At 39.4% G+C, this 21,874-nt stretch overlaps 1 protein-coding gene across 5 annotated transcripts in view; it reads left to right on the plus strand.

Moving 5' to 3' along the window:
• Positions 1 to 21,874, plus strand: part of LOC148860814 (helicase-like transcription factor CHR28) — an 89,319-nt gene that overhangs the window by 33,873 nt on the left and 33,572 nt on the right. For 4 of the 5 annotated variants that reach the window (XR_016094891.1, XM_088941217.1, XM_088941218.1 and 1 more), the window contains exon 9: positions 20,888 to 21,103. Coding sequence is in view for 4 of the 5 variants with exons in the window: in XM_088941217.1 (XP_088797343.1) it covers positions 20,888 to 21,103 (216 nt within the window). In the remaining variant the exon portion in view is untranslated. The remainder of the gene's footprint in view (positions 1 to 20,887; positions 21,104 to 21,874) is intronic. The other variant, XM_088941220.1, reaches the window with a different exon arrangement.

Here is a 21,874-nt window from a genome sequence, read left to right on the forward strand (position 1 = left end):
CATAAGGGTCCTTTCCCTTATAATTATGGTCACCCTATATATATTAATATAAACTGGCGCTGCCAGTCATAGTAGTTGACTCCAAAACTCTCTCTTCTCTTCTCTTCTCCTTCCTCTTTCTCCTCTATTCGGCTGTTAATATGGTATTAGAGCAGTTCTACTAGACCTGTGAGTAGATCGAACAAGTTTCCACTTCCTCAACTTGCTGTCTTCTTCAACTGAGATCAAAAGTACAGACCTACGACTGGTACAAATCCTTTTAATATTTTTTCTTTTATCTTGGTCATGTACCAAGAAAAAAACATATGAATCCAAACTACTGAATGCCTTCTAAGAAGCTGTGAGGTTCGAACCTCTTCTTTTATGGATCGTGTGATCCCATATCTGAGAATATAGATCTGTAGGTCGTGAATGACCTGATTTTTTTACCCCTTGTGGTGTAACTATACTGGTTTATGACCCCTCCTAGCAGTCGATGTGTTTGGGTGGTCTGGAAGTTGGTGGAGTGTGACTGTTAGGTTAGTTCAAATCTGAGATCTGTTAGACAGTGTATGCCCTTAGCTCCAATCAGCATGATGTACATTATGACATTTATTGTAAATGAATAAAGTACATATTTGATTCATGTTATTGTAGTGTGTTTCTGTGTAATACCCTTAAGTTGGATACATATGAGACTCGTGTTAGTTTAGAATCTTCACAGCCGTTGGATAGATCTGGGGAGATTTATCCTGCCAAGGCTGACACTGATATACCGCCAAGTTGGTTGGGGTGGCTTGTCTTAGCTGCCAGGGTGAGACCTGATGTACATGCAGTATGGGTTTTCTTGAAACTTTGAACCAGGCCAAAATTCCAGTATTGCCCTGAACCTTGGAGATAGATGGGCAAAACTAGAATATTACACCTAACCCCTAGACTCGATTATGATACTACACTAGGTGTCGGATTGGTCTGCTTTTGATGTGCCGACCAGTGAGATCCTTAGAGGGGGTCAAAACCTAAGTATGTTGGGACAGTCCGAGAATTCATCTGAGTGGGTGATCATAGTGATAGGATCAGCCCCTTTGTCAGACAAAGTGAATGATCGGGAAAATGCACTATCTCTGATGGAAACCTAAACTGTCGGCAGTGGATTTCAAATGTGTTTGAAATTTGGTTTTGCAAAATATATTTATATAGAGATATACTTATATATTATGGTTTCAAAATGTTTGCAAAATGTTTTATTTCTCGAGATCCATGTGAGTAGAGAATGCAACACTGTTCCTTGTAGCCGAGGGAGAGGTTCTCTCTTGTCGGGTAGTGTTTGATCATTATGGGCTGAGAGGTTAAGTGTACGACCATTGAGGGTAATACCTGATGGGTTAATCTTGCATCTGCCACAGTCCTTGGGTTTTCATAAGGTGGTTGGACTCATGGACCATTTAGTGTAAATGTTGGGCCCATTAAGAGTCCATAGTGATGGACTCAGGGGTTCATTGTCTCCTACAGTTAATTCGGCCAGGCCTTGTAACAAAGGCTGGGCTGAACCCATGTGGCTGATGTGTAGATCAATGTTTGGGACCCATGCCATACAAAGAGAGCCAACTGGGCAGCAGGTTAAGAGGTTAAGTGAGCACATAAACTTAATGGGCCTAAAGCCCAATTTCAAACTGGGTTAATTAGATTAATTAAATAGGGGCAGATCTGGGTTTGAATCAGTTGATAAGGATAAGAGGATGAGTCTTATCCATTTAAAGAGTTCAGATCTAAATAAAGATTTGGATAAAGAAACTCCTAATTTGATTAAGCTGATCTTGAACTGCAGATAAGATAAGGGATTATTTTTATCACTTAAAGAGTCTAGATCTGGAAACAGATTAGGAGGTTGTCTCTTTAAGGCTATAAATAAGAGAGTAGGGTGGACATGAAAAAGACACCAGATACAAGACAACAATCTAAAGAGTTCTTTCCTGTTCTTGCCCCCCCTACCCAGTTCGATCTCCACTTGTGGGAGTGATCAAGAATTGTTCTTGATATTTCTTCTTGGTAGAAGAAGCAATTCGAAGTCGTGCTCACCAGCCCTCTACTCCATTCTTGTTGAAGAACCGTCCTGTTGATCCTACTTCACCACACACTGTGTCATCTTCAGTGGAAGCGGGTTTTGGTTATATCTTTGGGCGTGAAAACCTTCATTGGGAGTTACTACTACTTCGTATCAGGTATATCCTTTTCCTCCCTTTTGGTTTCAGATCTGGTTTGATTTGGTTCAAGATTGATCCTTGAAAATGCAGTTTTCTAAAATAGAGAATGCGATTTCTACATAGGAGAGAGAAATTTTTGAAATTTCGCCCAACCTTCCTATAGGGTTCGGCCATCCATATGATGGATCTTTCATCCCTTCAAGATCAACCTAAAATCTTGCCTTTTTTGTACAATATAAGCTGGTTGGTCAGATCGTGTCCAGATTGCAGTGTGTGCATGTGGGCTTCATCCTTGGTGTGTTTCTAGGATTGTTTTTGGGTGATAGGAGGGATCATAAGGTGTCCAAATTGAAGTGCCAAAGATTGTGAAAGACTTTCAACGAATGGTTTTCACTCAATTCTAAACTAAACTTCACATTTTCCAATTGGACAATGCAAAAGAGTACTTCCATAGTGATCTCACGGAGTTCTTCGCTTCGTGTGGATCCCTCCATCGAAGCTCTTGTGCCAGGACACCTCAACAAAACGGTGTTGCTGAAAGAAAAACTCGTTATCTACTTGAAGTAGCTTGTGGTTTATTACTTAATTTGAATGTTCCGAAATGCTTTTGGATGGATACTATTACGTGTGCTGCACATATCATCAACCGTATGCCATCTCGGTTACTAGAGTATAAGGCCCCACATCAACTATTTGTTTCCTATAGCTCCGCTATCCCCATTCCAATGCGTGTCTTTGGTTGTCGTTGCTTCGTTTATGACTTGTCTCCTACTCGTGGTAAACTCGATCTTCGTGCCACTCGTGTTTTTCTTGGTTATCCATTATCTTAAAAGGGTTACCGTTGCTATGGTCCTGCTCCACGCAAGTACTATGTCTCCATGGATGTATCATTCTTTGAGAGTCAACCTATCTTCTCGGTTTCTCCTTAGGGAGAGGGTAGGGTTGAGGAGAAATACACTTAGGTTCAACTGTCTCCTCTTCCTGATCCTTTTCCATTTCGTGTCTTTCTTTGTTGTCATAAATGCCAATAGAGTTCAAGAGCCGTGGAACATGAAACTATGCAACCAATATCATCGGACTCACCAAAGGTAGATCCTCTTTATCAGCCAGGTACACTTGTTCCCATTGATATACCTGAACCTCTTAACATTGATCCCCTTGTTGTTAATGATCTTGATGTTTCTATTGCTAAGAGAAAGGGTGTTAGATCTTGTACTACTAATCATTTTATCTCTCACTTTGTGTCCTATGATCATATTTCACCTTCATACCGTGCTTTCCTTTCCTCTATTGACAGTGTCTTTGTTCCTAAGAATGTAGCAGAAGCTTTATCCAAACTTGAATGGATAGATGCAATGAAGGAAGAAATTAATGCCTTATACAAAAATGGCACATGGGAGTTGGTGGATTTTCTTGGAGGGAAGGAACTAGTGGGTTGCAAACGGGTATTCACAGTAAAGCATAGAGCTGATGGTTCAGTAGGATGGTACAAAGCTAGATTGGTAGCCAAAGGGTTTACACAAGTGTATGGAGTAGACTATGCGGAGACCTTTGCTCCAGTAGCCAAGATGAATTCGATCAGAATCCTCCTTTCACTGGCAGTTAACCTTGATTGGGAACTTAACCAGTTGGATATCAAGAATGCATTCTTGAATGGTGACCTAGAGGAGGAGGTTTACATGACCCAACCTCCAGGTTTCTGTTCCTAAGGTAGTGAGTAGAAAGTGTGCAAGTTAAAAAAATCATTATATGGGTTGAAGCAATCATCTCGGGCTTGGTTTAGTAGGTTTCATTTAACTGTACAACAGATGAGATTCAAACAATGCCAATCAGATCATACTTTGTTTGTGAAGAAAGGTGAAGGGAAAATTGCAGCTTTAATTGTGTATGTTGATGACATAATAATTACTAGAGATTGGAAAACTGAAATACAGAAGTTGAAGAAATTCCTAGCCACTCAATTTGAGGTGAAAGATCTAGGCCCCTTATGTTTTTTCCTTGGAATTGAAGTTGCCCGCTCTAAAAAGGGAATCTTTATTTCCCAAAGGAAATATGTACTAGATCTATTAGAGGATACAGGCAAGTTGAGAGTGAAACCAATCGAGTCACCCATTGAACCCAACCATCAGTTGGGAGACCATCAGTTGGGAGACAGTCAGGGGGAGTGTTTGAAAGATGTGAAGAAGTTCTAGAGACTTATAGGGAGGCTCTTATATTTGTCTATGACCAGACCTGATATTGCCTATGCAGTGGGTGTCCTTAGTCAGTTCATACATAATCTTAAGACAACTCACTTCGAAGCTGTGAAAGAATCCTTAGGTACCTCAAGAAGTTCCTAGGAGCTGGTTTGCTATTCCAAAAACATGGGCATTTGGAAGTGGAGGTGTATACAAATGCTGATTAGGTAGGGGCAACCGATGACAGAAAATCTCCCATTGGGTATTGTACCTTTGTGGGTGGAAACCTAGTCACCTGGAGAAGTAAGAAGCAAAGTGTGGTGGCTAGATCCAGTGCTGAGGCAGAATATAGAGCCATGTCTCATTGAGTTGCTGAAATGGTGTGGATAAAAAACTTGTTAGGAGAGCTGGGTTTTGCAGTTAACAAACCTATGTCACTCTACTGTGACAATAAAGCTGTTAACCCAGTCCTCTATGATAGAACAAAACATATTGAAGTTGACAAGCATTTTATTAGAGAAAAGCTTGTGAGCGGAGAAGTGTGCCCTCCATATGTTAGTTTAGAGGAGCAACTTGCAGACATCTTCCCCAAGGGCCTTCATCATGTGCGGCATAATAATTTTGTGACAAGTTGGGCATGATTGACATCCATGTCCCTACTTGAGGGTGAGTGTTGGAATGTTAACTTTATTTCTTATGTTTGTATTCTGCTGAGTGAGGGTCATTTTGGACTAGTTAAAGTAGTTTTTTCCTTTTTTTTTTGTGCTGTAACTTAAGTAGGGGCTTAAGGGTCCTTTCCCTTTTAATTATGGTTGCCCTATATTAATATAAACTGGTGCCGCCAGTCATAATAGTTGACTCTAAAACTCTCTTCTCTTCTCCTTCCTCTCTTCTATTCGGCTGTTAATATTTGGTATTTTTGATATTCTCCCAATAAAAAATCTGAGAACTGAAAATCCTTAAATCAGTCAATATGCACCAAAGTGTAATTACCTTAAGACTCTAGATATAATCAAGGTGTAAAATGCTGGTGTCGGTGGAAATGTTGGTCATCCAAATATAGGTAACATGTCGGAAATGTTGTAAATATTGTCAAAATTATAGACATGATGGAAACATTGTGAAATATGAAAAAATATAGAATTATATTCTGTGAGATGATAAAAGAAGCATAGGCAGACACTTTTAAATTATTATCCTGTTCCAAATTATTAAACAAAACTACGAAACTATGGTTATAAACAAAATATTACCTTATGAAGTTGGCTTGTAAACCTTTAGAGTTTAAAGTACATGGTAGAATGAGTTAAATCAATTTATTACCAAAAGATTTCTTTTTATCAAGCAAAATTTAAACTCATAGAAAATGCAAATGATTATTAACAATATAATCTATTACACAGACAGAAACTAATATTTAAGTTCATGTTTAGAAAGAATATCAAGTTGTCAAAGTGGTAATCATGTCCATTAACAACATAGTTCCATTTGTGTTTACGGGGGAATATGTTCATTCCAGTAAAAGGTGTGGACAAATTTGGAAATTTATGGATATTTTAAACTGTAGATATAATGCCATCTATTTGCTAATTATATTCTCAAGTATACAACAATCTTCTTCCTTTACCTTAAAAAATACTAGAAAGGCAAGGAAATTTTGTATTTTTTATTTTTTTTCATTTATCCAAAAAAAGAGAAATTTCGTAGTTTTTTAATGCTTTCTGTAAGTTGGTCATTGTAGGATTAGATTGGAAAGGTTTCATGGAATTGTCCAAGACATTCAAACTTTTCAAAATGTGGAATCAAGCCCTTAGAGCAAGGAAGCAATGGAACAGTGGAGGAGATGGGAAGCCAATTATTCCTTTTCTTCACCAAAGGAAAAGTTACTTTGAATGTCTAGATTATGAGGCAAGATATGATCATTTGTGACCATTGTATCTAACTAAGTACTCCAAATAAAATCTGGTGGTGAAGGACTACTTTTGTATGTGGGACGATGGTGAGGCTTTGGCCTGTCTGATTCCTGAAAGTTGGAGCAGCGATTGAAACTGAGGCTGAAGGATGGAAGAATTCCCAATCTGGCGATCTTGGGAGCTGAGATTGCTGCTGAGCTGTAAACTGGATGGGGAAGAACTGGATCCTCAAGATGCTGAAGGAAAATGGCTGTGAGTGTACTGATTCTCCTGAGAACTGTGGACAAACTTATTACTGAAGTGGATGCCAAGGTGGATGGGGGTTGGTTAGGGAATCAGGAATCTATGGTATGGGCTTATTAAGGATGAAATTACAAAGTTCAGATGGTTATATAGCAATATAATTATAAGAATACAATGGGTACAGACAAGGTTCAAAGTATTGATAGGGCATATTGTATCATTGTTTTGGTGTCACAAGAACACTAAATATATGAAGTTTGGGCATTTGGCCAATTTTAAAGGATCATAGCCCTCCTAGAGATGTCCTGACCCAATTCTCAAAGCCTGATTAATTTTTAATCTAATGATTATTTTTTTTATTAGTAACAGGAAACTTTCAATAGATTATAAGATGATTAAAATACATAGGCGGGGGGAGGTAAACCCTCTTACGCCCCCCCCCCCCCCCCCCTACCCCCAACAAAAAGATTACATAGTAGCCCAAAACAAATGACTTCTTCCCACCCCCTGTTTGGCCAAAGCATCTGCAAATGAATTAGCACATCTTTTAACCCACCGGATACGCACATCCATTCCTTGGGTTAGCCACTTGAAATGTCTTTTTTCATTAATGTATGCCCATAACCCGTCGTTTGCCTTCTCTATCCAGCCAATTACCACTTGCGAATCGCCTTCAATAATCAGCTTATTTATATTCAACTCCCTTAGCCCTTTTTACCCCCTCCAGGAGGGTCTGAATCTCTGCTCTCAAAGAGTCTCCAACTCCAAATGGTCCAGCGAAAAGGGCTACAACTGAACCTGCCTCTGTTTTGAACACCCCACCAACCCCTGATGGCCCTGGGTTTCCTTCACTGCTCCCATCAAAGTTGAGTTTGATAAAGCCTTCCATTAGAGGGATCCACGTTGGAAGGACATTCAGTCTACTGGGAACCGAGACTGCAATCTCCTGCCAATTATTCATGATGGTCTCTATTGAAACATCTTCAAAAAGATTCATTGTTTTTACCCATTGTGTCCCTACTTTCTTTTTCAGCAAATATCCTTTGGTTCCTTTCCTTCCAAATTGTCCAACAAACTTTTGTCTTAGTGCATCTCCACAAGACCTTTCTCCTCTTTTTGATCCGGCAACCAACTGCATAAGTGAAGAGGCTAAGAATGCGTGATGGAGGAGTCCACTTGCAACCAAATAAAGAGAGAAACCACTCCCAAATAGAAGAAATAAAAGGGCAGGATAGAAGTAAATGAGAAAAAGACTCACCATCAGCTTTACAAAGGGTACACCAGTGCGGGGACAAGCACCAAGAAGGCTTCTTTTTTTGAAGGAGATCGCAGGTATTAATTCTCTCCAAAGTTATTTCCCAACAGAGTGCTCCAACCCTAGGTGGGACTGGTCTTCCCTACACTTCTTTAGAAGGGAAGGGAGAGGCAAGAGTAACAGAAGAGTGGGCCAGGGCACTAAAAATGTAGGCACAGCTGAAAGAGCTAGAAGAAGAGAGGGTTCAAATTCAGTAATCCCCCTTAATTGGATCTAAAAAAACATTTTGGAGAAACTGAATCAATGACCACACCAAATCCATCTCAGAATCCCTGAGACCTTGTCTGAAACCCAAATCCCAATTAATCTGAAGTCCTGGGCCAACGGAAGAAACTAAAGATGAGGCAGTTGAGTTTTTGTACCTAGAAGGGAGAAAAGGCAAGGAAATTGATCTTTGAGTCCCAGAACCTCACCATATTTCCAGAACACAAATTGTACCTGACGAAGGGTAGAAAGCAAGGAAGAATGGCATGGATGGCTTTCCAAGGTGTTGTTGCTGAAGCTCTAGCCGAAATTCTAGCATCCCACCCATCTGTCGTCAGCTCGTGAATGCTCTTTATCACTTTTGTCCACAGTTTGTCTTGGTCCACCGGAAATCTCCATAGCCACTTACCCAGTAAGGCTGTATTCCTCTTTTGAATATTCCCAATTCCTAGACCCCCTAACTTCTTACTTCTAATCACCATTTCCCATCTCACTCTATGATCCCTCCTCTCCTCACCTGGTTCATCTTCTCTAGCCTTCTACAAATCCTCACAGGCATTCTAAAGACTGAAAGGAAGTGCACTAGCATGTTTGCTAATGTCGATTTGATCAAAGTGATTCTCCCACCCATCGATAGATAATTCCTTTTCCAGGAGGCAAGCCTTTTTGAGAATCTATCCACCACCGGGATCTAAAAATTTACACTTCTAGGGTTGCCCCCCAAAGGTAAACCCAACTAAGTCATAGGCCATTGGCATACCTCACACCCCAAAATCATTGCACATTCATAAACTTCTTCATTTTCCATGTTGATACCTGCTACAAAAGTCTTATTGAAGTTGACTTTCAAACTTGACATTTTCTCAAACACTTGTATCACCTCCTTCATATTCCTCACCCAACTCAGATCACCTCCCTCACAAAATAGAATAGTATCATCAGCAAATTGCAAATGATTGATAGGTACTCTTTCTCTTCCCACTCTCCAACCTCTCACCAAACCCCTTGAATCTGCTCTCTAAAAAAGAATACCCAGCACTTCTGCTACTAGAGTGAACAAGAAAGGAGAAAGAGGATCCCCCTGTCGAATTCCTCTGATGGCTGGGAAGTGGTCAACCACTATGCCATTAACCAAAAGTGAGTAATGACAGGTACTAATGCAACCCTTAATCCACTTACACCACTTATCTCCAAAGCCAAAATTCCTCATAAATTCCACTAAGAAATCCCAGTCCACCAAATAATAAGCTTTCTCTAAATCAAGCTTGCAAACCAATCCTTTCTTTCTAGATCTCTTTAGATCCTCCACACTCTCATTGGCAAAAAGAATTTGATCCAAAATCTGCCTATCTTGTACGAAGGCCCCTTGATTTAAAGAAATAATAGAAGGAAGCACTGATCTAATTCTTCTTGGTAACACCTTGGCATTGATTTTATAAAGACTATGAACAAGGCTAATGGGCCTAAAGTCCTTTGGATGTGATGCTCCTGCCTTCTTTGGGATCAAGGTGATGAAGGTAGAATTTAGATTGGGATTAATTACCCCTCTATTAAAAAATTCATCAAATACCTTTTGGATTTCCTCCTTTAGAATGTCCCAACAGTCTTGGTAGAAAGCCATAGTAAAGCCTTCTGGACCTGGTGCTTTATATTCATTGAAAAGACTGCTTCCTTTATTTCCTCTAACCCAAATCTTCTTTCTAACCATCTTTTTTGATCCTCCTCAATTCTTGGCCACTCTAACCCCTCCACACCAAGTCTCCTAAATAGAGGTTTCCTGAATATCGACTTGAAATGGTTAACAATGGCACTAGAAATTTCAAATTGTTGATCAATTGTTTCCCCTTCAACTTCTAATTTTGAAATGAAAAATTTCATCCTCCTGTCATTGGCTAAGATATGGAAAAATTTTGTATTTCTATCCCCTTCCTTCAGCCATGTTTGCCTAGGTTTCTGCCTCCAGGAGATCTCTTTAAAAAGAATGTCCTCCAGTTCCTTTCTCAGCCTCCCTCTCTCTTGCTTTTCTCTTTCTCCAAAAATTCCATCAATTTCTTTACTATCCAGCATCTTGATGTTGTCAATTACCTCTTGTTTCTTCTTTTCTAATCTGCCAATTTGTTGATCATTTCAAATCCTGATCCTTGCTTTCAACTCTTTAAGCTTATGCTGAAACTTCATACCCTTCGACTTATCACCAGTATTAATCTCCATCCACTAGTCCTTTACCGTTTCTCTAAACCCTTGTTGACTAAGCCATATGTTCTCAAACCGAAATGGGGCTGGACCATTTCCTCTTAGTTCCACCTTAGATAAAGAGATAGGCCAGTGGGGTTAACCTAGGTAGAGCCAAAGAGGTCAAATCTCCCTAGTGGGCTTCCCAATCCATTGTGAATAAAAATCTATCAAGCTTAGAGCAGATTGGGTTAGATTGCATATTGGACCAAGTGAAATTACTACTCCCAAGAGGCACCTCCTTCAATTCACAATTGTTTATGAATTCATTAAACTTCCTCATACTTGTGGTTTCCCTTTGTCTCATCTTGTTAGACTCCTCAACAAATCTTATCACATTGAAGTCCCCTCCAATACACCATGGTCCATCTCACAATCCCCGTATATCTTCAAGCTCTTCCTGAAAGAATGGTAGGATTCATCTAATGGACGCCAAAAAGGTTGCGGAATGGGTGGGCGAATTTCAAAATTTTCCTTCCTTCTTCCAACTGGTAATCATATTCCCTAAATTAGAATACAATATTCAAGGATCCTACTTGAACCATAATCGAACCAGATCTGAACCAAAAGGAAAAGGAGGAATTATACCTTGTCCAGAGAAGCAGTATCTCCCAAAGTTGGTGTTCACGCCCAAAGAGGGCATCAAGATCCGCTCCTGCTGAAGATGGCACAGCTGTATGTGGAACGAAACCAGCAGAGTGCGTCCTACACTCTGGATCCTTCGCAAGAATCCTCTGGAAACTCTGAGCAGCAAATCTTTTTCAGTCTTTTTTGCAAAGCTGATGTCAAGAACTGATTTCTTGATTTCTTTCTGCTTCGAAGATCGAATCTTGTCAGAAAGAGTGGGGGGGGTGGCTGGAGGAGATCTCCTGAGACAAAGATGGCTGAAATTGCTTCTCTTCTCTCTGGAGTGTGTATGGGATCCTATCTCAATTTGCAAGATGTATTCTTGCCAAAAACCCTTAGGTTCAAAATCTCATTCTATCACTTAGGGTTTCTCCTCTTTTCTTCTTGATTAAGAAACCTCCTAATTAGGAGTTATACCAATCCAAATCAGTATTTGGATAGGGGATGATCTTAGTCCTATCTGCAGATTAAGTTAGCTTACTCCTGATCTTATCAAGAGGTTACCAAATTCAAATTAGATTTGAATTTGGTCTCCTAGAGTGGATAGGGTTAAAGGCCCAATACTTTTGCTAACTTTAATCCCAGATCCGCCCCATAGATGGGTGATCATATCAGCCCAGCTTGAAATGGACTTTTGGCCCATTAAGTGTTCAGTGCTTAACTAGTTTCCAATCTGTTGCCCAGTTGGGCTTCTTTGTATGGCGTGGGACCCAAGCATTGATCTACACACCAGCCACATGGGTTCGGCCCAGCCTTTATTACAAGGCCTAGCCGAATTCACTAAAAAGCTCAGTGAACCCCTGAGCCCATCACATGGACCCTATGGGCCCAACACTTACATTAAGTGGTCCTTGGGCCAAGCCATCTTATAAAAACCCAGGGGCTGTGGGCAGGTGCAAGATTAGCCCATCAGGTACTATCCTAAATGGTCTTACACTTAACCTCTCAGCCCTTAATGATCAAGCACTGCCCGACAAGAGAGGACCTCTCCCTCGGCTGCAATTAACAGTGCCGCACTCTCCACTCAGATGGATCCCGGGAATTAAAACCATTTGCAAACACTTTGAAACTGTACATATATATATATATATCATATATAAATTTTGCAAAACAAAATTCCAACGGTTGAAATCAACTGCCGGCAGTTTGGTTTCCATCAGAGAGAGTGCATTCCCGATCATTACTTTTGTCCGACAAAGGGACTGATCCTGTCACTATGATCACCCACTTAGATGAATTCTCAGATTGCCTCAACATGCCCAGGTTTTGACCTCCGCTAAGGATCTTACTGATTGGCATATCAAAGACAGCCCGATCCGACACCTAGTGAAGTATCATAATCGAGTCCAGGGGTCAGGTGTAACTTTCCAGTTTTGCCCATCTGTCTCCAAGGTCCAAGGCAACACTGGAAATCTGGTCCGGTTCAAGGATTCGAGTACTCCCATATTGCATGTGCCTTGGGTCTTACCCTGGTGGCCGAGACAGGCCATCCCAACACTTGGCGGCACACCAGTATCAACCTTGGTAAGATAAATCTCCCTAGACTTATCCAATGGCTGTGAACATTTAAAACTAACACGTGTCTCATCAAGTGTCCAGTTTTAGGGTCTTACACAGAATTATACCAAACAACATGAATCAAACATGCACTTTATTTATTTACACCAAAATGTCAAAAGTACATCAAAACGAATTGAAGCTAAGGGCATACAAAATTGTCTAACACTTCCCACATTTAATTCCTCTCTCTGTACCCATTAGGTTCATAAATGCATGTTAACACCCATTCAAAACCATCCTCTTCATTTTGAAATTTGAGAAACACTATAAACTTCCCTATCAAATCCTCTTTTCCCAGCTACATGTTCTTCTTCCATAGTATTACCATACCACTTGAGGAACCCCATGACGGTGACAATGCCCAACCAATGCCCCTAGACCACCATATACTTCTGGCCCATCTGTCATCAAATGTCGAAAGCTTAGTTTCTTGCAACAAAACGACATCCGACTTCTTCAGCAATTCCTTTATTAGGGTTCTCTTCCTCGCACTCCCTAACCCTTGTACATTCCAACTGATCATTTTCATCAAGTCACTTCTCTTTTGCATCCCTAACCTTGGCTCCTTGTCTTACTTGCCTCCTCTTCTCCTACCCTTCTTCTCACTAAACTCTCTATCTCCCTCCACATCAAGCTTTAACCTCTCCACCTCACTCATCTTCCTTTTTCTCATCTTCACCTCAGTTTTCTTGGTCCTTAAGTATGTTTTTAGGTCATTAGGGTTCTTCACCTTACAACCCAATTTCTCCATAATACTCTCTGTCCTGTCTTCTTCTTTTTTGTCTGCCATCAACCCTTCCCCCCTATTCATTTCTTTCTTCCTCTCTGTATGTTCATTTTCCTCAAAGTCCTTTCTCGTCATTTCTTCCAAATGTTGTGCAGTTAAACCCCAAATTTTTTCTCCCATCTCTTCAACAACTACAGACTCACCCCCAGTGTCTGTGACAATCTTTGTTGCATCCATGGCCGTGAATCTGCATCCACGACCCATATGAAACTTCTGATACACAACTTTTGTGTATCAATACTTCATGTGTACAAAGATCAGAAAATGGATTGGCTGATACACTAGCTAAGCAAGTGGTTAATAGGGAGCAACTATTTTTGGCTCGCTTGTGGATTGATTGTACTGCTATGATAGGTTGCATCTTGCACCTCTCTATGGGTAAGGGATGCTTGTATTGCATATATATTTCATATTAAATAAAGTTTTAAAGCTAATTATCAAAAAGTAAAAGGGTTTCCAGATGTGGTAAATAGAATATTTAGGAGTGGTGAACATGGAAATAAAAAGGATTTGAGGGATTTGATGATATTAGAAGTTCCAGAGGTTTGCAAAGGGAAGTGCCAAATTGATAGTATATAATGAGTTTGAGAAGTATTGGGTGGTGAGATTGGCAACCATTTAAGTAGACTATCTTGTTTTTGGTTTTGCCATGGTGGTCATTTATTTAGAGACAATTATTTAAACAGATATGGAAGATGTTTTTGTGATGTTTCTCGTTAAGGGGGGTATAAGGGTATTGATGCAACTGAAAACTCGAATTTAATGCCAGTTCTTGAATGGTTTGGGTTTTGGCCGGTTTTGTATTTGACGCTGTTTTGTTATTCGATGTCAGGTTGGTTCTTTGAGTTTAGTGGTTGTCATTTGAGTGTTTCTTCAAAACTATCTCATTGTTCTTTGCCATTGTTTTTTCCGTTTAAAATCTCTAATCCTTTGATGCATGTGGCTGAAGACATTTGCAATTGCACTTCTTATCCATTCTTTTGTCCACCAAGTTCTCAGGTAAAAGCTTTTATTTTGCATCATACAAGAGTTCTGTGCAGTAGAAGTAGAATCTTCCTTTCTCTGGTGAAGACCTAGTATGAGGTGAGGACCACTTCTCTTAGGCTTGGTGGCAACCATATTAGATCTGGAATTTTGATCCTTCTACTCCCTTCCGCTCCCTTGGGAGATCAAGTCTAGTTAAGCATTATCAAGCACTGAGGGACCTCACGGAGAACAATTAGATGATGAAGTTGGTTGTCCCTGAGATAGATCTCACTAAAACATGAACTCATCCCTTTCATTTTCTGTTTTTAATTAATATGATAATCCCCATCTCGTTGAGATTGAGAATGTTAGAGATGATACTCAAGAAACTCTTCAGAACAAGGATCCAGGATACATATATTATGTTCCAGTTTAATAATTTTCTTTTGTCGTCAAGGAGGTTTGGTAGCACCTAGCTGTTTTGTCCTCCCTTGGAAAGTGTTGACTACTCTGAAGCCTGAACAAAGAGTTGATTTCATATGGTTTGTCCTTGTGCCTTCATCACAGGCAGTAAAATCAAATGGAAAGAGCTCACATGAACAAATCAGATCAAATGGTTACTCAGATCCTTGATTTTAGCCGTTGTCTAGTCAACTGTTATTTACGTACTGATAGAATACTTTTATGCATCTCCAACTGTTGGATTCTATTGGTACAGTAGTTTTTCAAGATTGAACAAAACACTTAAAAGAGAAGAAAAAATAAAGAAAAGAATAAGGAAAGAAGAGGGAGAAGAGAGAGAGAGAGAGTTGGTTGTTTTGAAACAGCCGCCCCACTCTTAAATTTATATACATAGTATCATACTTATAAAAGGACTGAATTGCTTACATGGCAAGATAAGATAAAACTGAAATTATAAAAGACTAATCCTAATCTTATCATAAAAGACTAATCCTAATAATAACTTATTGCTGACATACGAACAGTGGGGACCGCCTTAGTGGGGTCCACATTAGTGTTCTATACACTCCCCCTGAAGTTGGGAATAGATGTTTGTCATTCCCGACTTGCATAGATCTGCCTCTAACTTCTTCCTTGGAACCGCCTTGGTGAGAAAGTCTACCAACTGCATGTTGGAGGTGATGTATGGAAGGCATACTTCTTGAGATGTAACCCTCTCTCTGGTAAAATTTTGATCCACTTCAATATGTTTAGTTCTGTCATGTTGTACCGGATTATGGGCTATATTGATGGCAACCTGATTATCACAATACAACATCAAGGGTTTCTCATAAACAATACCTAACTCCTCAAATAATGATCTCAACCATAGAATCTCAGTTACACCATTTGACATGGACCTATATTCAGCTTTAGCACTGGAACGAGAAACAACATTTTGTTTCTTACTCCTCCAAGAGACAAGATTACCTCCTACAAAAGCACAATATCCAGAGGTAGATCTTCGATCATCAACACACCCAGCCCAATCAGCATCTATGTAAACTTCTATCTTCATGTGATCCTTATTCTTGAATAAAATGCCTCTACTTGGGCATCTCTTCAAATATGCTAGTATCCTCTCAATTGCAAGGAGGTGAGTAGTCCTAGGAGAGTGCATATACTGACTAACCACACTGACTGCATAACTGATATCGGGTCGAGTGAGACAAAGATAGAGAAGTTTTCCAACATAGCTTTATCTTCAAGGGACTCTCCACCCTCTGCACTGATCTTGTGATTTTGTTCAATAGGTTTGTCAGTAGGCTTAACACCCAACTTTCCTGTTTCTTCCAATAGGTTTAGAACATACTTTCTTTGAGAAACAAAAATCCCATGCTTGGATTTGGCTACCTCAATGCCCAAGAAGTATCGTAGTTCTCCCAGATCTTTTTCCTCAAACTCTTGATGAAGGAGTTGCTTAAGGGACTCAATCTCACTATTATCATTTCTTGTTACTACAATAACATCCACATATACAGCAAACAAGGTTAAGGAAGAATCCACTCTCTTAATAAACAAGGTGTGGTCTGGTTGGGCTTGTACATGTCCGAACCTTTCAAGGGCTCATCTGAATCTATCAAACCAAGCTCTGGGGGACTGTTTTAGTCCATACAAGGCTTTGTTTAACCGACAAACCTTCTTTCCTGTCTCTATACCATAAAATCCAAGAGGTAAATTGCATGTAAATTTCTTCTTGCAAGTCTTCGTTGAGGAAGGCATTTTTAACATCTATCTGATACAATGACCAAGAGTAACTGGCTACAAGAGATAATAGGACTCTGATAGTGGTCATCTTTGCTATTGGTGCAAAAGTTTCCAAGTAATCAATACCATATGTCTGAGTAATTCCCTTTGCAACTAATCGGGCCTTATACCTTTCAACAGAACCATCAACATTATGATTCATAGTGAACACCCATCTACATCCAATTGATTTCTTCCCTTTAGGCTGATAAACTATCTCCCATGTATTGTTTCTGATTAGGGCATCCATTTCTACTTTTATTGCATCTTTTCCACTCAGGATTTGACAAGGCTTCCTGTACTGTTCTGGGAATGGGAATTTCAGCAATGGATGTAAGAAAAGACTTATAGGAGGGAGTCAAATGTTCATAGGACAAGAACTGGGAAATGCAGTGAGTTGCGGATGTGGTGCAATTGCGTTTGCCTTTACGGATTGCTATGGGAAGGTCAAGGTCATTCAATGAAAGTGAAGGCTCCATGGTGGAAGATCTCTCATTTGTAGTATCTAGTGAAGAGGCAGTGGTACTTGGATCTAGATCTGCTAAAGGAACTAGGGCCGACTTGGACTGCTGATGACCAAAATCAACCTGCCTCCATCGTTTGTGATAGACTCTCACATCCCTGCACCTTTGACAACCCTCCCCATTACACCCCTCTTCACTCAATGGGACAGGTAAAGGAATTTCTGATGAGTTAATCCCAACCTCACTACTCTCCCCCTAAGGAGAAACCCTTGGATAATAGGGTAGATCTTCAAAGAAAGTGACATCCATTGAGACAAATCTTTTCCCAGAAGTAGGTTCATAGCAACAATATCCCTTTTGAGTTTGTGCATAACCATGAAAAATACATTTTGAGGCCTTAGGATCAAACTTGGAACGATGAGGGCCAAGAATCTGAACAAAGCATGTACAACCAAAGGTTTTAAGGGGAATGATAAATAACTCTTTATCAGGATATAAGAGGGTAAATGGAGGTTTCATGTCAAGAACCCGTGAAGGAATCCTATTGATGAGATATACTGCTGTAAGAATAGCATTTCCCCAGAAACGTATAGGCACATTGGAGGTAAACATAATGCTTCTAGCCACCTCCATTATGTGTTTATTCTTTCTTTCAGCAACCCCATTCTGCTGTGGTGTACGAGGACAGGTACTCTGATGGATAATCCCATGTTCAAGCAAATAGGAGGCTAATGGGTTTGCAAAATATTCTTTCGCATTATCAAATCTAAAAATTTTGATTTGGACCCCAAATTGGGTTAAAATCATCTGAAGAAAGATCCGAGTTAGTGTTGGAACCTCATCTCGAGAACACATGAGATAAACTCACGAAAAACGAGTATAATCATTAACAAACAGTAGGAAATATCTGTACCCCCCCATGGCAGTGGTATGGTAAGGTCCCCAAACATCAGTATGCACAATTTCAAAGGGAATATTACTTCTATTATTATTACTTAATGAATAGGTTGTCTTGCAGCGTTTTGTAAGTTCACAACTCTCACATTTCAATCTAGACATCTAGATAGATTCAAATAAATTGGGAAACAAACTCTTCAAAGCCCGAAAAGTTAAATGACCCATTCTATTGTGCCATAGCATAGCCTGATCAACAGACTGAGAAACACAAGACCTCTTAGTCTCACTATCTTTTCCAATGAGAACTCCCTCCAAACAGATAGACTCCATTTGCCTTACGGCTAGTCCCAATCACCTTCCTTGTCTCCAGATCCTGAAAAACACATCAAACCAAGAAAAAGATTACTGAATAATTCTGGTTTTTTGTAATGCTACTAACTGAAAGCAAATTAGTACTAAGCTTAGGAACATGCAAAACCAAAGAGAAGGAAATGGCATTAGACAACTTGATGTCTCCCTTGCCAGAAATAGGAATGATGGAGCCATCAACAATGGGCACTTTGTCTCTATTGGAAGATAAGTGATAGGTAGTAAACAGTGACGGCAAGCCAATCATATGGTCAGATGCTATTGAATCTATTATCCATGAATGTTCTGTATTACCTGTAGCCGAGGCATGGTGAGCTGAGGCCTGATTACCTGAATGAGCAAAAGTTGAGGTAGGGGGTGCTTATGCTGTCTGAGGAGGTGGAGCTGAATTACCAACTTTATTTTCCAACTGAATTAGAGCAGCTCGGACAGAAGCTAGGGTGTCTAAAGGAGTGCCTTTTGTGCTAGATGAGGTTGTACTATCAGTGTTAACAGCCATCTTTGCATTCCTCTTTTTGTTTTTGAGTTTTTGCTGGAACTAGATGTGGATGCAACTTCCAACAGGTATCTTTAGTATGTTTAGGTTTCTTGCAATGCTTACATACTAGGTCCTTATTAGCTTCCTTTTTCATGTCTCTTTCCTTATCACCCTCAGATTTGGGCTTAACTGCTGCTAGAGCTGATTCAAAAGGCTGTTGTTGTAGCATAACTTTTCTCCTAGTCTTTTCGCTGCGTACTAAGGAATAGGCCTGGTATAGAGTTATACTGTCTCTTGTCAACAATTGCTGTCTCACGATATCATATTCAGAGTTTAGACCAGCCAGGAATTCAAACACTATTAGTTTCAATCTGCTTTCTGTAAGTCTGTGCATCCTTCTGACTTTCCCATTCAATTGATTCAAGGTGATCAATTTCATGCCACAGGGATTTTAAGATTGAAAAATAAACAGAAACTTGTTTCTCACCTTGCTTGAGATTTTTAACCTCACATTTCAGCTCATAAGCCCTAGCAACGTTAAGGGGTTGAGAGTAGGTTTCTTTCACAACATCCCAAATTTCCTTAGCTGTTTTTGCCCATAAGTAATTTCGGATGATGTGTGGCTGCATAGAGTTGCACAATCATGTCATCACCAAATAATTCTCTTGAATCCACTTAGCATAAGTGGGATCCCCCTTAGTTGGTTCCTTCATATCCCCTAGCAAAATAGTTTAGTTTTCCTCTTCCCCCAATGGCTATCATGGCTGATTGAGCCCATTCTAAGTAATTTGACCCATCAAACTTAACAGTTGTAATCTGGAAAGTGTTCTCAATCATATTACCTGAACCAGTTCCAAAAACACCCTCCCCTTGGCTCTTGAACTCCATTCTTGGTTAGGGGTTAAGCAAAAAAACACCTTCCATTTACTGTAACAATCAGCCTAATGGGTTTGAAAACTAACGACAGTAGGTCTAGAAACAGAAAACAGATTCAGTAAAAAAAACTTTCCAATTCACTGTATCACTGTATCAATCAGCCTACTGAACCTGAGAACTAATAGCAGTTGGCCTAGGTTTCAGCAGAACTGGGTACAGAACTCCTAAACAGATTATCCGGACACAGTAACAGTCCTGGATTTCAGGGTTTTCTCTTAAAACCCTAGAAGAGAAAAGAAAAAAAATTCTATATAGTCGTACCTCACAAATTAGGCTATCCTTGCTGCTGACCTCAAGAAGGAATAAGACCTTACCCAGAAATTTCTGAAAAACTGATCTTGATTCAAAAATCTTCCTGAAATTCTGATCGCCAACTTCAGTTTTGCTCAAAACTGATATTGATTCTGATCAACCCCAGAAACTTCTGAAAACAGAACTGATCTTTGAGAAAATCTTCTTGATCGCCAACTTCAGTCTTGATGAGATAACCAAAAAATCTGATTGGCACCTCCAATCTTGATCAAAGACCTAACCTTGATCACTTAATTCTTCTCTGATTCTTCCTGATTACAAGGAGGACTTTTCAATCCTTGGACAGTTGTTTAAGACTTCTTGTAATCTCCAAGAATCAGTCGAATGAAAAAAATCTTTCAGCCCTAAATAATTCTCATGTGGTTGGTTGAATTAATTCCACATGAGAAACCCTAGATCGAATGCTCTGATACCAAGTAGTTGTTCAAGATTGAACAGACACTTAAAAGAGAAGAAAAAAAAAAAGAAAAGAATAAGGAAAGAAGAGGGAGAAGAGAGAGAGAGAGCTTGAGAGAGACTTTGAGAAAAGAGAGAGTTGGTTGTTTTGAAACAGCCGCCCCACTCTTAAATTTATATACATAGATACTTATAAAAGGAGAATTGCTTACATGGCAAGATAAGATAAAGCTGAAATCATAAAAGACTAATCCTAATCTTATCATAAAAGACTAATCCTAATCATAACTTATTGCTGACATACGAACAGTGGGGACCACCTTAGTGGGATCCACTTTAGTGTTCTCTACAGATACAAAAGTTACATTGAGAAATCTTTTATAAGAAAATTGTATACATTTTATATGTTTCCCTGCATAATCGTTTAGCCATCATTTCATAGATTTCAAATTTCTTGTGCACTTGCTTGGTCAAAGTTGTCATCTATTGTGAACTGAGGTTGTGTTTTCCATTGTACTCTAAAGTTTGTAAACATGTATATTTTCGTGCTTATTCTTGAAGCTACTAATATTACCTTGCAGGAATATGCTGATGCTGGCACAGTGAACCAAAATTATGCAAATATTTTATTGATGCTTTTGCGTCTTCGTCAGGCTTGTGACCATCCTTGTCTTGTTAAAGGATTTCATTCTGATTCTGTGGGAAAAGCTTCCTTTGAGATGGCTAGGAAACTCCCAAGGGAAATGCTAATTAATCTATTAAATGTTTTGGAAACTACAATTTGTAGTGTATGCAGTGTAAGTTTTTTTCCCCTTGTAAAACCTCGTAATTTTTTGTTCCATTGTAAGTTTTTATTCTATTTTAATCCCAATAAATAAGTGTTGATCTTGCTGCTGCATGTGCATACTCAACCAATTGTGTTCTTAACAAAAGTTGAAAAAATTACTCAAGATTTTTCTCCATAGTTGACTTGTCCGCATTTTAATCTTAATGAGGTACTTGTTGATAAAATAATCTCCAAGGAGGTGACCTGTCTGGTGTAATCTCAATAGATTATTTCCTCATGAAGTTATCTCTAGAAGCAACTTTTGATTGATAACAGATCAAGGAAAACTTTATTAATGAAATAATAGCAGGAGAATGAGCAATAAAAAACTGAAGGCTAAAGAAATTTTACTTCTGTTCCCCAAGGCAAACAAGCTTATTGTGGTGTCCAGAAAAATGAATAACTGAGAGCTAGGAAATTTCTTCTCTGTTCTCCAAGGCAGAGCCTTAGTACAGCTTTTCCTTGTGCATGTTCTCATTTCATGGAATCAACTCAACCATTTATCTTTATGTTTATTACCAGCCGCCCTGTTAAGGGTATTTATTTATTATTCATTATCGTGAAACTAATAAAAGATGTGAATAGGGGACTGGAGAGGACTATGATTCTCTCTTCTCCGTCACACTCTTCTACTTTCTTCTCTCTTTTTGCTCTGACTTCCTACTTCTCTTGCAACACCTCTTTTTCTTGATTAAATACCTTTTCTTATTTCTGTTTTATTCATCTTGGTATCAGAGCATCC

This window comes from Nelumbo lutea, chromosome 4 (assembly GCF_056320005.1).
Source record: "Nelumbo lutea isolate HS-2025 chromosome 4, American lotus-T2T, whole genome shotgun sequence".
Lineage (NCBI taxonomy): Eukaryota > Viridiplantae > Streptophyta > Magnoliopsida > Proteales > Nelumbonaceae > Nelumbo > Nelumbo lutea.